This window comes from Hyperolius riggenbachi, chromosome 2, assembly GCF_040937935.1.
Source record: "Hyperolius riggenbachi isolate aHypRig1 chromosome 2, aHypRig1.pri, whole genome shotgun sequence".
Lineage (NCBI taxonomy): Eukaryota > Metazoa > Chordata > Amphibia > Anura > Hyperoliidae > Hyperolius > Hyperolius riggenbachi.
In genome coordinates this window covers 300550080-300567102 of record NC_090647.1, presented here as the reverse complement: position 1 = coordinate 300567102, position 17023 = coordinate 300550080, and the positions used below count along the sequence as shown (strand labels likewise).

The following is a 17023-nucleotide window of genomic DNA, read 5'->3' as shown; positions in this document are numbered from 1 at the left end:
CATTGTTCTCCCCACTTAGCCCACCTGTGTGTGATGTCACTCCCGCGCCGCTCCATCAGCCCTCCTGCCACTCACATAGCAACAGAACATGTCGCTAGCTTGCAGGTTAGCGAGGCATCTGTACAGTCTCAGCCCTGCAATGCCACCCCAACCGTGCGACATACCTCATATGTGTCAGAGGCTAGGTTCACATATGACATAGCGTGAAAATCCGGCGTGGTACTTATCCGTTAGCCGGGCGCATCCGGCAGGTGGCGCTAATTACTATTCCCCCTCCAGGCCGACATGGATAGTAGGGAAAGATGTAACTCTGGTGGAGTTTTGTCGCCACCTAGAGGATGCGCCCGGCTAACGGATAAGTACCTCCGGCGTTTTCCGCCGGTGCGTTTGTATTAGTGTAATGCGTTTTACTGTGTTTTGGTGTTTTTGCGTTTTGTGGAGGGGGTTTTCACGCAGATGCGTTTTTCAAGCGTTTTGCGTGCGTTCAATTGTGTTTGCAGTTCACTATTACGAAACGCATATATGTAAATTTTGTGTTTTAACATTTACATATATGCAAATCAATAGGAAGACAACAGGAATCGGAAACACGTCAGAGATCTTTACTTTATGATTGAAAACGCAATGCATCTGTTACCATAGACTTTCATTATGTGCGTTTTGGCAGCCAGCCTGCATATTATGCAAAACTACAATCGTCTGCAGAACGCTTACTGTATATTGCAAGTGCAACGCTGGCCCTTCTGCGTCCCATAGACTAACATTGCTGCATAAAATGCAGCATTTCCCGCTCCCCGCTAAAATGCAAGCGTTTCTGCTCTGTGTGCACCCAGCCTGAGGCCTGGAACCCACTACAAAACGCTATCGCTAATCACAATCGCTAGCGTTTTGTATGAGCAGTTTGTAAGTGATTTCATGAGCATTTTAGGGAGCGTTTTTAAAAAGTGTATCAATTTGCCAGCGGTTGTGTAGCGATTAGCGATTAGCGTTTTAAAGTCTGATTGGTCCTTTCAATTAATTTTAATTTTGTTACAGTGTGCAGTAACTTTAAAACGTAGCAAAATCGCTCTGTGCAAGTTTTGATGAGCGATTACGCCAGAGATAATATACTTTACATTGAAGCGCAAACGCTAACAAAATGCTACGTCCTGCGCTTGCGATTTTCCAAATCACAAACGCTCCTGTGGAAGTTACCCCATCCATTAACATTAGCTGAGCGTTTTAGGAAAACGCTAGCTTTTTCAAGTGCTCCCTAAATGCTCACAAAAATGCCCCTCTAGGATTGGTAACACATTAATCTACCGGTTTATTTTTGGAATATGGGACGAAATCAGAGTGTTCAGAGGAAGCACAAGCAAACACAGTTTGAACACAAAAATGCCATGCAAACAGCGTCCTGCTAGGGATAAAAAAAAATCTAGGACTCTGGCCCAGCATGGGAAGAGAACTAGCTACAAATGTAGCTAGGGATAATCAATGATATGCAAATACTTTCACGTTTCTGCAAATATATGCTGCTTGAAAATAGACCAATCAATTTAAACCTGGGTGGGATTTGATTGGTCCATTTTCAAGCTACATATATTTACATTTACATTTGCATAAATTTGCATAAACTCAGAAGTATTTGCACATCATTGATCAATCCCTAGATGCAGCGTGAAATGTAGGCAGGGTGTTTTTCTGTCTGCAGTGGGTGAAACTCCCATGAGCAAAGTCAGAACACTGCACAGCATGAAAAAAAGTTTAAAACTGAATTATTGATATCTGTCTGTCAGCTAATTAATCATCAGTAGAGATTGTCAATAGGATACAGATAACTCTGGTTTGCATGCTAATTTAATAAAAATGATATGCAGCTTGGAATTGGGCTGTTGATAGGCAGTGACATGCCACTCAAACTCTCACAACTGCTAACTGCTGCCTGGTAACTCCTTGCTGAGCACACAGCTCAACAGTCCATGGAAAAGAGGCCTACCTTTTGCATGAGCTATGTATGCAAGTTGTCATTTTAGCAACTTATTGACCCTATGCAAAATGTATCTTTCTATGGAGCAAAAAATGTGTATAATGGCCATTCCACACAGAGTGCGTTGCGTCACAACAGACAATATCACCATATTGTAGCGATGCAAACATATTCCTATGGGGCTTCCACATTGAGTGCGGTGCATTGCAATGTGGTGAGTTCCGATGCAGTAACCAGAACAATATGGAGTCTGCCATATTTATTTCTTTTTAAACAATACCAATTGCCTGGCAGCCCTGTTGATCTGTTTGGCTGCAGTAGTGTCTGAATCACACCAGAAACAATCATGCAGCTAAACTTGTCAGTTATTACAATAATGTCAGAAACACCTGATCTGCTGCATGCTTGTTCAGGATCTATGGCTAAAAGTATTAGAGGCAGAGCATTAAAGGAATACTGTAGGGGTGTTGGGGGAAAATGTGCTTAACTTTCCCGGTGCTTCTAATTGGTCCCCCGCAGACATCCTGAGCCCGCGCAGCCACTCGCCGATGCTCCAGCCCCGCCTCACTTCTGGAATTTCAGACTTTAAAGTCTGAAAAAAACACTGCGCCTGCGTTGCCATGTCCTCGCTCCCGCTGATATCACCAGGAGTGTACTGTGCAGTCACAGACCATACTGAGCCTGCACAGTACGCTCCTGGTGACATCAGCGGGAGCGTGGATACGGCAACACAGGCGCATTGGTTTTCAGACTAAAGTCTGAAATTCCAGAATTGAACCGGAGGCGGGGCCGGAGCATCGGTGAGTGGCTGTGCGGGCACAGGATGTCTGTGGGGGACCATTAGAAGCACCGGATAAGTTAAGCTTATTTTCCCCCAACACCCCTACAGTATTCCTTTAATGCTTAAAAGAAAAGAAAAATATGGCAGCCATCATATACCTCTAACTACAGTTGTCCCTTAACCTCCCTGGCGGTAAGCCCGAGCTGAGTTCGGGCTATGCCGCGCAGGAGGAGATCTCAGCCCCTGGTGGGGCGATTTTCACCCTGTAAAGTGCTGTACGCGCAGCTAGCACTTTGCTAGCCGCGCGTACAGCTTGATCGCCGCCGCTCTGTGGCGATCGCCCGCACGCAGCGGCGCAAGAGGGCCCCCCCCTTACGCCAGAGCCCTGCGCTGCCCGGACCAATGAGTTCCGGGCAGTGCTACGGGCTGGATCGGAGACGTCTGACGTCGGCTGACGTCCATGACGTCATTCCGATCGTCGCCATGGCGACAGGAGAAGCCAAACAGGGGAGCGCGTTATATACGCGTTCCCCTGTTTGCTATTGTTGCAGGCGACGATCGAACTAGAGGGACACATGCGCCCTGTAGTGGAGTTTCATGTAGCTACCACTCTGGTAGCTTTACATGAAACATAAAAATTTTTTTTTTTTTAAAAATTGGATTTCTGCAATTTTTGCAGAAAAAATAAACTGCCAAGGAGGTTAAGGCCTCTTTCACACCAAGACATTGCGTTTTAGGGGACATTAAGGTCGCATAACGTGCCCCTAACGCAACGCATGGTGGTGTTGAAGTTGGACGTCAAATTGAGCTGTTTTATGAAGCTCTTGGTGCTATCCTGGGAAGTCCGGATCTTTTTAATGATTCAGATGATTCAAATCGGATCATTGAAAAGATCCGGATCGTTGAACCGAATCTTTGAATCATTTTACTAGGGAAGCAGAAAGCAGGGGTGCAGCAGAGTGAGAGGTGCAGGAGAATGAGGGCACATTGAGGGTGCTAATGGGGAAGGGAGAGATGTAGCAGGAAGATTGTATCAAACGATGATTAACAAAAAGAAGTCCTTATTCCTGTCTCACGAAATTGCAAATGCAGCCAACAGACCTGCCCAACTCTTCCGCACGGTTGACAGTCTCTGCAATCCATCTTGCAGGAAATCCAGCATCAGACCTTCACAGGAACTGTGCGAGAAATTTGCCCACTTCTTCTCAGACAAAGTCTCCTCCATACGATCTGCCATTCAATTCACAGCCCCAGAAACCCATGCAGAGCCATGTAACAGGTGCAAAAATAGCCTACCGCCATGGTCTGATTTTAAGGTAATCACTGAAAAAGACATCTTGGATATCCTCTCAAACCTTCGCCAGACTACCTGCGATCTGGACCCTGGCCCCACTAAGTTCATGTTGAAATGCCCTGAACTATTTACACCGGCATTTCACAAAATAGTCAACGGCTCCTTACAAGAAGGGTGGTTTCCCTCTACTCTGAAAGAAGCAATCGTCAGGCCTCTACTCAAGAAACCATCCTTAGACCCAGATGCTCTAAACAGCTACAGACCTGTCTCAAACCTCCCCTTTCTGGGAAAAGTTATTGAAAAGGCTGTCTACCTCCAACTTGAAGCCAGGCTCTCCAGAAACAACATCCTTGACCCTCTTCAATCTGGTTTCAGGAAATATCACAGCTGTGAAACAGCCCTCACCCAGATTTGCAATGATCTGCTCATTGCAAGAGACAAGGGTCAATGTTCCATCCTGATTTTGCTCGACCTCTCAGCGGCTTTTGACACAGTCGATCATGAAATCTTACTCAACAGGCTACAAGAGTACTGTGGCATAGATGGCATTGTTCTCCGGTGGTTCAACTCCTTCCTGGCTGGCAGAACACAAAGGGTAGCCTTAGGGCCCTTCCTCTCCAACCCTGTACCACTAAAATACGGTGTACCTCAGGGCGCAATATTATCCCCTTTACTGTTCACCATATACATGCTGCCACTTGGAGAAATCATACAAAAACATGGCCTGACATATCATTGCTATGCTGATGACACCCAGCTATATTTGTCATTCAAACCTGATGTCACAGACCCTACTCCACAAATAAACGCATGCTTAGCTGAGCTTCAGGAGTGGATGAATAATAATTGGCTAAAACTTAATGCTGACAAAACTGAGGTTCTTGTTATCGAGGGCCAGGGCTCAACAGCAAAGCAGCTCCAGTCTCAACCAACACCGCTAAGGATAGGGAGCTCAGACCTGAACAACTCAGACTGTGTGCGCAGCCTGGGAGTACTGATTGATGGGAAATTAAGCTTCAGGAATCAAATCTCAGCTGTTGTGAAACATTCCTTCTTTCACCTAAGGAATATTGCAAGGATTAAACACCTAATTCCTTCAGAGGATCTTCCAACCCTAGTTCATGCCTTCGTCACATCAAGGTTAGACTACTGCAACGTCCTCTACACAGGCCTGCATAAGAAAGACTTACGCCGCCTGCAATTAGTACAGAATACCGCCGCAAGGCTGTTAACGAGCCAACCCCGCCATTATTATTATTATTATTATTTCTTATTTATATAGTGCCAACATATTCCGCAGCGCTTTACAAAGCACAATAAGACGACAAGGGGAACATACGGTAGATACAACTAACAAATATACAGCAGAGTTCCAAGCAGCACAAATATTGTTACAAAGACAGTAAACATTAGGAGGATGACCGTTGCCACATAACACCAACCCTGAGCTCACTCCACTGGCTACCGATAAAATGGAGAATTCTGTTTAAGATTGGCTTACTGACATTCAAATCCTTGCACAATCTGGGCCCTGGATACCTGAAGGACTTGTTGCAACTACATCACACCCCCCACAATCTTAGATCAAAAGGACGTAACACCTTGGTCACCCCCAGAGTCCACCTCAAAACCTTTGGAGACAGAGCCTTTTGTCATGCTGCCCCTACACTTTGGAACTCCCTGCCACACCCAATCAGGACAGCCCCATCCCTGGAAGCATTTAAGTCTAAACTGAAAACCTACCTTTTCAGTCTGGCATTCATGAACATCTGACTATCTCCTCTGTAACACAACCCAGCCTGAAACCCTGTATTAATCTGAGACACAGCTATGCGCTTTGAGTCCTATGGGAGAAAAGCGCTTTACAAATGTTATTGTATTGTATTGTATTGTAAGATTGTGCTTGTGCACAGAAGCTGCAGTTCCTGTTTCTTCCAGACATCCACTGTGAACCGAATCATTCATTGTGATGATCCGGGTGATTTGACTCACAAAAAAGATCCGGATCAAAGATCCGAATGTTCATGATCTGGACAACACTACAATGCAGTGAATATTAATTAGCAAGGAACAATAGCGGACTCTCCCCTTACTGAGCATGTGCAGTCAACAATCTAACGCAGCTAAAACCACCTATAACGCACAGCATGCTGCACTTTCTTTGAACGTCCAGCGTTACACTGGGCCTGTACACACTGCTGCGCTTTTCAAATCGCATGCGCTTTTTAATCGCAAGGTCTTTTGAAAAATAATGAAAATCATGAAGACCTGTACACACTGCTGCGATGCGCTTTTCCTATTCTAATGAAGGCTTGCGATTTTAAAATCTCATGCGATTTTAAAAGCGCAGCAGTGTGTACAGGCCCTAACGCAGCGTGTGCACTGTGAACAGCCCATTGATTTTTCATTACTGTGAGTTGGGCTGCGTTACAGGCTGCTCTAATGCTGCATACACACTTGAGATAAAAGTCTTTGGAAAAGGAAAGATCACAGACCAATGTTACCCCATTCCATGTAGTATGAGAGCCATACTCTACACAGTCTATTCTATGGAGCTGAACTCCCCATCAGATAAAATCTTTGCAAGATGCTGCACACAAAGATGCCCGTACACATTCAAAAGATCATTATCTGCAAAAGATCTCTTCCTGCAAAATATCCATTTCTGCAAAATGCATTCATAGTCTATGAGATCTGCAGATCATCATACACACCTTGTTTAACAGACTTCATCTGCATATCTGGCAATCATCTGCAGATCTGAAAATCCATCCTGGTGGATCTGATCTGCAGATGATCTGCAGATGAAGTCTGTTAAACAAGGTGTGTATGAGGATCTGCAGATCTCATAGACTATGAATGCTTTTTGCAGGAATGAATCTTTTGCAGGAAGAGATCTTTTGCAGATAATGATCTTTTGAATGTGTATGGGCATCTGTGGCCTCAATTCACGGAGCATTATCAAACGTTTATCAAACACTTTATCAAACGTTTGATAATTTACCTCGGTACTTATCCGTTAGCCGGGCGCATCCGGCAGGTGGCGCTAATTAGGGCTCGTTCCCACTATCGCGAATCCGCATGCGTCCAACGCATGCGGATTCGCACATGTAATGTGAGTGGATGGGGCTGTTTCCACTCCTGCGGTGGCGTTGTGCGTTTTTTGTTGCGGAGAAAAAACGCACAAAAGAGGCAACGATTTCGCCTGCGTCGGGAATCCGTGCGAATCGCCGCTAATGTATTTAATAGTAAAAACGCATGCGTTTTTTACATGCGTTTTTACCCGCGATTCGCGTGCGATTTCGCACCTTTTCCAATGTTATTTTGCCCTGGCAGTGTCATGGTTAATTTCGCATGGCACCCTGCCATGTGAAATCGCACGCGAAATCGCGGGTAAAAACGCATGCAGAAACGCATCCGCATGCGTTTTTACAAGCGTCGGAATGCCGGCGAATCGCGTCGCAACAGTGGAAACGAGCCCTTACTATTCTCTCTCCAGGCCGACGTGGATAGTAGGGAAAGATGTAACTCTGGTGGAGTTTTGTCGCCACCTGCCGGATGCGCCCGGCTAACGGATAAGTACCTTTACCTCATGGGTAAAATCTCACTAAGGTGTTATATATTTGTTGAACGTTTTATCGGTAAAACATTCGATAAATATATAACACCTTAGTGAATTCAAAATTAGATTTTACCCATGAGGTAACTTATCAAACGTTTATCAAACGTTTGATAAAGTGTTTGATAAAACTCCGTGAATTGAGGCCACATGTGTGTGCAGCATCTTGCAAAGATTTTATCTGATGGGGAGTGCAGCTCTATAGAATAGACTGTGTAGAGTATGGCTCTCATACTACATGGAATGGGGTAAAATTGGTCTGTGATCTTGCCTTTTCCAAAGACTTTTATCTCAAGTGTGTATGTAGCATAACGTGCGCCTGTAACGTCCCACTGTGAAAGCAGCCTAAATAGAAAATTACATTTATTTGAAAGACTTTTGATGGTAATATTTGCAGCAATACTGATTTTATGAATGTGGATGTTTGATTGCTTTTATACTCAATTTGGTAACAAATTTCATTTTGTGTGTTTAACAGAATTGTAATTTATTACACTGCATGGGAAATGTTTGCGCTAAGAATCAATCTGCAATTATAAGTCCTGTTAACAGCACATGTTCGGGATACTGTGAGGTAACTATTTTTAATTATATTAAATATGAATGAAAATGTTTTTTTACAAGACCTATAGGTCAAGCTATATAAGGCAGAAATTCTGTCTGACTAAATCTATGATAGTCATACGACTGAATCTCTCATGTGTAGATGATTTCTTGTAATGCTTAGTTTTGTTGTTTTGTTTTTTTTGTTGAAAATTCTCAATAAAAATATTGAAACGAGAAATGTAAATGAGAATAAATTTAATTTGATCAGGGCAGTTTCTAGGCTATAGAGCTCCCAGGGCGTGGGTCTATACATTGCCGCCCCCATAGATTTGGGCACACTATTGCGATGCGGTAGCCAGAGGAGCCCCCCAGTATTAGGTAGCCCCCAATATAGCTAGTTAGAGGTGGCCCCCAGTATTAGCCAAATGCAGCTCCCCAGCATAAGTAGCCACAGGTGCCCCCAGTATTAGCCGGATGCAGCCTCCCCAGTATAAGAAGCACCCCAATATAGGTAGCCATGGTGCACCTCCCCCCCCCCTTCATGTTGCCCCCTGTGTAGATAGCCAGAGAGTAAATCCTTGTAGAGAGCATAAGAGACCCCTGTTTAGGTAGCCAGAGAGCCCCCTCCTGTAGGGAGCATTAGAGACCCCGCGGTTTAGATAGCGAGAGGGTGCCCTCCCGTAGGGAGCCAGAGAGCCCCCATTTATGTCGCCAGAAAGTTCCCGCCCCCCTACTTACATAGCCAGAATGTCCCTCCTCCACCTCGTAGGGAGCCAGAGAGCTCCCCCCATTTACAAAGCTAGAAAATTCCCCCCCCCCCCCTTGTAGGGAGCCAGAGAGCCCCCCCCCCCTTACACTTACATAGCCAGCAAGTCCCTCCTCCACCTTGTGGGGAGCCAGAGATAACCCCATTTATGTAGCCAGAGAGTTTGCCCTCCCCTTCCATTTAGGTAGCTGGAGAGTGCTAAACCCCCACCCAGGGAGCCAGAGAGACCCCCTGTTTATGCAGATAATTGAGTCGGACCTCAGTCAGAAACACCTGATCTGCATGCTTATTCAGGGTCTATGGTCAAAGTATAAGCAGTAAGAAGTAGTGGATCAGCAGGACAGCCAAGACATTGTTTAAAAGGAAATAAAGATGCCAGCCTTCATATGTCTCTCAACTCGGGTTCCCTTCAAGTATAAAAAGCAATAGGAAGTGGTTGACCTGTATCACAAGCTAGATTATTTCTGCTGATTTAGGAAAATCTTGGTATGATCTCCTAATAACTAAATCACGTTTACTTTGGTCATTATTTGTTTGTTTGTTTTTTTGTTTTATAATAAAATTTTCCATGCTGATAAATGTTTGCTAACAAATTCACTAAAAAGAAACTATGGTAAATTATGAAGAAAAATTATATATGGTATTTGAAATAATACATTGAATACACTAAGTGTGCGTACACACATCCATCTAGCTTACCTTTGCAATCTGATCGTAGTATTCAAAATCCGTGGAACGCCATTTTATGTAGAAGTGGTAAATTTGGCTAATCATTGTCCAGTGAAAATTGGATGTGTGTATGCACCCTAAGGATCAAAGTAGTATAATATAGCTTAAATGCTTGTTTTCTTCTCTCTGCAGTATTACCGATACAACAGTTCCTATTTTGAAACTAGATGTAACGATCACTGCATGCATCACATGTGCAACACTACACTGGATCAACAGTGTTCACTAATCTGCTGCAATCTATCCGATGCATCGAATTGTACTACAGCAGAAGAACTAAACCACGGTACTAAAAAAGTGTCTTTCGTTTAATACATTAATAAAGTACAGTATGTAATGCAAACCTAAGTACAGGGAAAGCTTTGGCTGATCCAGAGGCTTCTCATGTCCTCCTTGACAACACCAATGCTGCCAGGAACCCTCTTGCTGTCTGCAGCTTCACTCCCATCTGTGTACGAGCGTGGCCATGCTGCACATGTGCAAGTACGGTCCGCCCCTGCATAGTAGCATGATGCTGCTTGTGCATGGAGGAAAAAGCCGTGCATGGGTGGCTTTGTGATGCTGTGCAAGTACGGACCATACTTGCACATGGGGTGTATGGCCGTTTTCATAAACAGATGGACATATTCAGCAAGCTCTTACATATGTTCAGAGGGACTCTGTGTAGGAACGGTGGGGTCAAAAATAATCTGGGAAGCCTTTGGATTATTCCATATACTGTGGTATCAATTTTCTTTCCATGACAGGTTCACGTTAAAGCGGAACTAATATATACAGTGGGTTGCAAAAGTATTCGGCCCCCTTGAAGTTTTCCACATTTTGTCACATTACTGCCACAACTATGATTCAATTTTATTGAAATTCTACGTGAAAGACCAATACAAAGTGGTGTACATGTGAGAAGTGGAACAAAAATCAAACATGATTCCAAACATTTTTTAAAAATCAATAACTGCAAAGTGGGGTGTGCGTAATTATTCAGCCCCCTTTGGTCTGAGTGCAGTCAGTTGCTTATAGACATTGCCTGATGAGTGCTAATGACTAAATAGAGTGCACCTGTGTGTAATCTAATGTCAGTACAAATACAGCTGCTCTGTGACGGCCTCAGAGGTTGTCTAAGAGAATATTGGGAGCAACGCCACCATGAAGTCCAAAGAACACACCAGACAGGTCAGGGATAAAGTTATTGAGAAATTTAAAGCAGGCTTAGGCTACAAAAAGATTTCCAAAGCCTTGAACATCCCATGGAGCACTGTTCAAGCGATCATTCAGAAATGGAAGGAGTATGGCACAACTGTAAACCTACCAAGACAAGGCCGTCCACCTAAACTCACAGGCTAAACAAGAAGACCACTGATCAGAAATGTAGTCAAGAGGCCCATGGTGACTCTGGACGAGCTGCAGAGATCTACAGCTCAGGTGGGGGAATCTGTCCATAGGACAACTATTAGTCGTGCACTGCGCGTACGTTAAAAAGGGGCGCTGGGAAAAAAGGGTGCGGGGTTTTAAACGATAAGCATGGATAACGTTTAAAAATGTATTGTACTGTATTTCGTTTAAAATTAATGTTTTATAAAGTTATAAATCATTAAATAATGTGCATTAAATCGGCAATTGTAAAAACGTTAATCTTTCGTTTAAATAGTGAAACGTATAATAACGTTTAAAAAAAAAATTACTAAGTAACCCTCCCTGTACCTACCCCTAACCCCTAGACCCCCCTGTTGATGCCTAAACCTAAGACCCCCCCTGTTGGTGCCTAAGTAACCCTCCCTGTACCTACCCCTAACCCCTAGACCCCCCTGTTAGTGCCTAAACCTAAGACCCCCCTGTTGGTGCCTAAACCTAAGACCCCCCTGTTGGTGCCTAAACCTAAGACCCCCTGTTGGTGCCTAAACCTAAGACCCCCCTGTTGGTGCCTAAACCTAAGACCCCCCCTGGTGGTGCCTAAACCTAAGACCCCCCTGTTGGTGCCTAAACCTAAGACCCCCCTGTTGGTGCCTAAACCTAAGACCCCCCTGTTGGTGCCTAAACCTAAGACCCCCTGTTGGTGCCTAAACCTAAGACCCCCCCTGGTGGTGCCTAAACCTAAGACCCCCCTGTTGGTGCCTAAACCTAAGACCCCCCTGTTGGTGCCTAAACCTAAGACCCCCCTGTTGGTGCCTAAACCTAAGACCCCCCTGTGATAAGCATTAATAACGTTTCAAAAACATATTGTGCGTTTTTTTCGTTTAAAAATAATGTAAAAAAAAAAAAATTGTACTATTTTTCGTTTAAAAATAATGTTTGAAAAAAATATTGTACTTTTTTTCGTTTAAAAATAATATTAAAAAAATGTATAAATCATTAAATAATGTGTAATCATGAGAAGCAGTAATAAAACATTAAGTCTCCGGGCGCCGCTTTTAAAACGTTATTTTTCTCCGGCGCCCTTTTTTCCTATCGGGCGCCCATTAAACGATATTTATTATGGGAGTGAATGGCGGCGCCCGATTGGTCCACTAGCCTCCTGCGCCCTTTTTTACTGTTACCGTGCACTGCACAAAGTTGGCCTTTATGGAAGGGTGGCAAGAAGAAAGCCATTGTGAACAGAAAAGCATAGGAAATCCTGTTTGCAGTTTGCCACAAGCCATGTGGGGGACACAACAAACATGTGGAAGAAGGTGCTCTGGTCAGATGAGACCAACATGGAACTTTTTGGCCAAAATGCAAAACGCTATGTGTGACGGAAAACTAACACTGCACATCACCCTGAGCACACCATCCCCACTGTCAAATATGGTGGTGGCAGCATCATGCTCTGGGGGTGCTTCTTTTCAGCAGGGACAGGGAAGCTGGTCAAAGTTGATGGGAAGATGTATGTAGCCAAATACAGGGCAATCTTGGAAGAAAACCTCTTGGAGTCTGCAAAAGACTTGAGACTGGGGTGGAGGTTCACCTTCCAGCAGGACAACGACCCTAAACATAAAGCCAGGGCAACAATGGAATGGTTTAAAACAAAACATATCCATGTGTTAGAATGGCCCAGTCAAAGTCCAGATCTAAATCCAGTGGCAAGATCTGAAAACTGCTGTTTACAAACGCTGTCCATCTAATCTGACTGAGCTGGAGCTGTTTTGCACAGAAGAATGGGCAAGGATTTCAGTCTCTAGATGTGCAAAGCTGGTAGAGAGATACCCTAAAAGACTGGCAGCTGTAATTGCAGCAAAAGGTGGTTCTACAAAGTATTGACTCAGGGCGCCGAATAATTACGCACACCCCACTTTGTACTGATTTGTAAAAAATGTTTGGAATTATGTATGATTTTTGTTCCATTTCTCACGTGTACACCACTTTGTATTGGTCTTTCACGTGGAATTCCAATAAGATTGATTCATGTTTGTGGCAGTAATGTGACAAAATGTGGAAAACTTCAAGGGGGCCGAATACTTTTGCAAGCTACTGTGTATATGTGTGTGTGTGTGTGTGTGTGTGTGTGTGTGTGTGTGTGTATGTATGTGTATATATATATATATATATATATATATATATATATATATATATATATATATATATATATATATATATATATACACACATTTTTTTTTTTCAACTACATGGGTCTTCTGCCAACCCCCTGCAGCCGACCTGTGCCCGTCCCATTTTTGAACGATCCTCTGGTCCAACTACTGTGCCTGCACGGCCCTGGCCTCACACATCCTCATTCGTGCTCCTGTCACCGGGAGCGTTTTGCGCAGGCGCAGTACGAGATATCCTCATACTTTGCCTGTGCAGGACACTCCTGGCGAGGGGGACAAGGACGTGCGCAAGCCAGGGCCACGCAGGCACAGTAGATATGGACTTGTGACACCGAAAGTGAGCCGTGACAGGGGACCATAGCATCGTTCAGTGATGGTGCGGGCACAGGGCGGCTGCAGTGGGCTGGCAGAAGCCCCAGGTAAGTGAAACATTTTTTTTGTTATGGTCCTCTGTACAGGGACTTTCATTTAAACAGGTCTTTTTATCAAGGTATCAAATACAATAACTATCCCTGGACCTTGTTATGAATCTCACGGTTAAATTGATTGTTCTGCTGTCACACTGGTGTGCTTGTGCCAGCAATGAGCAATGTGCACTGTTCTGTTGGACGGTTACCACCAAAGACAAAACTTATATAACTTTTATAAAATTATATTATTTTTAACACTTACATGACAGTATTATTATTATTTATTATTATTTAGTATTTATATAGCGCCGACATATTACACAGCGCTGTACAGTATATATATATCTTGTCACTAACTGTCCCTCAAAGGAGCGCACAATCTAATCCCTACCATTGCCATATGTCTATATTATGTAGTGTAAGTACTGTAGTCTAGGGCCAATTTTAGGGGGAGCCAATTAACTTATCTGTATGTTTTTGGAATGTGGGAGGAAACCGGAGTGCTCGGAGGAAACCCACGCAGACACGGAGAGAACATACAAACTCTTTGCAGATAGTGACCTGGCTGGGATTCGAACCAGGGACCCAGCGCTGCAAGGCGAGAGAGCTAACCACTACGCCACCGTGCTGCACAGTATAGTTAATCGAATAATATAGGGTTAGTAACTTAAAAAAAAGAGCAAATCGAATCAATACATCACCAGATATTGCATTATCTGCCTCTCCACTCCGGCTGGGGGAACCCTGAATCTTTCAGCCTGAGCCAGCAGAGAATCTGGGAAATCACTGGTTACCAGCCACTAGGGGGAACTATAACAACTATAATTGGAATTGCTATAATTTGCACACTATAATAAAGGAACTATTATGGGGGCTATACATAGAAATAATCTGTAGCCATGCCGTATGCCTTCAACAACTTTTAAAACCAGGCATGCAGAAAAATAATGCTCACCCTACCCTTTTTCATGCACCCATGGTATGGATATTTTATAATGTCCATAAAGTATAGAGGCCTCACATACCCCAGAGCTTTAACTTAGCAACTAGACTGAGTAGAGAACAGCTGTAATTGTTATCTGTGTCCCGAGGGTGGGGTTAAGGTTTAAAAAATAATAATTAAGGGGTCCAGAAAAGTGAAGACACCATAGCAACTGTCAGGTCAGACATAGAGGAGGGAACAAACCAGAAACAAACACTAGTGAACCTGCCAGGGACATATACAGTATCTGCTGATGCAGTGATAAATAGATACAAGTGGTAATCCACAAATGTAAATAATATACTAATTAACTCCACTCTGAAGGCAGATTTTGGGATTAGAAAATGACATCCTATTTACAATTCACTCAGTTAACCAGCAGCTGTGATTTGATGGCCTCAACTTCCCTTTCCCAGGTGAGGTTAATTTGCATGCTAGAAAAATGTTTTCACTCATCACTCCACATGTTAAATGTAATGGGATATAGTAAATGTACCCCTATATTGTTTAGCACTCATCCGTGGTGTGTGATCTATGATCACTTTATGTATTTAGCAGGTGAAGCTGATATACTGCCTTGGGTGCTATGTGTGCAGTACTGTACATAAAATTGTGTCATCCATGTGCATGCATTTAAAATACAACCAACCATCACCGTTGTTTGAGAATTTAACCACTTCTCTACCACAGGTTATTTCCCCTTAAAAACCAGAACACTTTACACATTCACTTCTCTTTCAATCATTCGCCAATAACGTTATCACTACTTACCTCACCTAAATGATCTATATATTGTTTTTTGCAGGACAAACTAAGCATTCTTTGGGTGTTACTTTTTCTAAGAATTATTTTATTTCCTATGCATTTTAAAGGGAATAATAAAAACAATTTAAAGTTATTTTTCAGTTTTCAGTCATTATCGTTTGAAAATAAAAAATATTACTGTAGATAAAAAGAGCCAATCCTTGTTTTTTCTCTTTGCATACTGTAGATAAAACCCACACATTTGATTTGCCTATTTGTCATGGTTATTAAAACATTTAAATTATGTCCCTAGCACAATGTATGCTGACAATATTTTATTTGGAAATAGAGATGTATTTTTTCTATTTTGTGTTTGTTTGTACTATATCAATAATTATAAGTCCCTAAGGTAAGTATTTATTTATTTTTTAATGCTGTTACTTTTTGTTTTTACAAGTGTTTTATTTTGGTAATTATGGGGGCGGAGTTAGAAAGGATTAATAACTATAGATTTTTGTTTTCAAATATTTTCATATATTTTTTAATTTATACTTTTTGTTTAATAGATGTCCCTACACTTTATCCTGTCTACTAATAACAGTACACAGGAAGTGAATGTGTATGTGTGTTTATATAAAGTCAGCGCAGGTCTATAGTAATACAGCTTTCGTCATTTTCTGGTATACAGGATCTTCGAACAAAAAGGTAAAGAAGCAAGGCTTACCAGATTCTAACAACCCACATTATAAGGTTGTAAACAAATTTGATAGATGGTCCGCAGAACTTTCAAATGGTGTTATTTCACCAGCGATGTTGCACACCACGAATTCCTCCGGAATATAGTAGATATCCTGAGGTCGCAGAGACTTGCCAAAGGGGAGTCCAGTAGGATAGTGATGTGAAAGAGATGTACGGCACATCTAAGTGTAAACCGTCTTTATTACATAACAGGTAAAACAATTTAAAAACAAGGATAAAAGAAACTCACATACGGGGCCTGTGCACTGGGAACCCCGAAAAAGTAGCGCGCATAAAATGGTCAATAGAAGACCTCAAATAAAATGGTGCCGACTGTCGCCTTCCCGACCGGTTTCGCAATCTTGCGTCATCAGGGGAGGGTTGTTGGAATCTGGTGAGCCTTGCTTCTTTACCTTTTTGTTCCAAGATCCTGTATACCAGAAAATGACTAAAGCTGTATTGCTATAGACCTGCGCTGACTTTATATATCCATTGCTTGTGTGGACTTTTGGACATTGTCCTTCTCGGCTGCGGTCGCCTTCTGCCTTGGCGCTGACACTTGTTGTTAATGTATGTGTGTTTACTTCATTTTAATGAATGATTACTGGCCTCTTGCTCAAGCCATGGATCATTCATCACAGGCACTTTGATCGGCTTTGGGAACACATGAGCTTGGCAGGCCGGCAAAAGGGGTGTGTGTGCAGCATCAAAGCAAGGAAGTGAGTATATATACGTTCCTGATCCTGAAGTTAAGCTTTCAGGGGCGTCTATATATGTATCAAGGACTTACTTTAAATTGAGGGGCATGTATTAAATCATTTTTCATTTAATTAATAAAAACTGTTTTATTTTTTTTATTTTTTTTAATATGACCCTGCACCTAAATATGGTTTTATTTTCCTTGCATTTGACTTCATTATGCTAGAC

At 42.9% G+C, this 17023-nt stretch overlaps 1 protein-coding gene across 4 annotated transcripts in view; it reads left to right on the top strand.

Moving 5' to 3' along the window:
• Window positions 1-17023, top strand: part of LOC137546493 (uncharacterized) — a 142372-nt gene that overhangs the window by 100558 nt on the left and 24791 nt on the right. For all 4 annotated transcript variants that reach the window (XM_068269031.1, XM_068269032.1, XM_068269033.1 and 1 more), the window contains 2 exons: window positions 8142-8237; window positions 9837-9990. In XM_068269031.1, the coding sequence (XP_068125132.1) occupies window positions 8142-8237; window positions 9837-9990 (250 nt within the window). The remainder of the gene's footprint in view (window positions 1-8141; window positions 8238-9836; window positions 9991-17023) is intronic.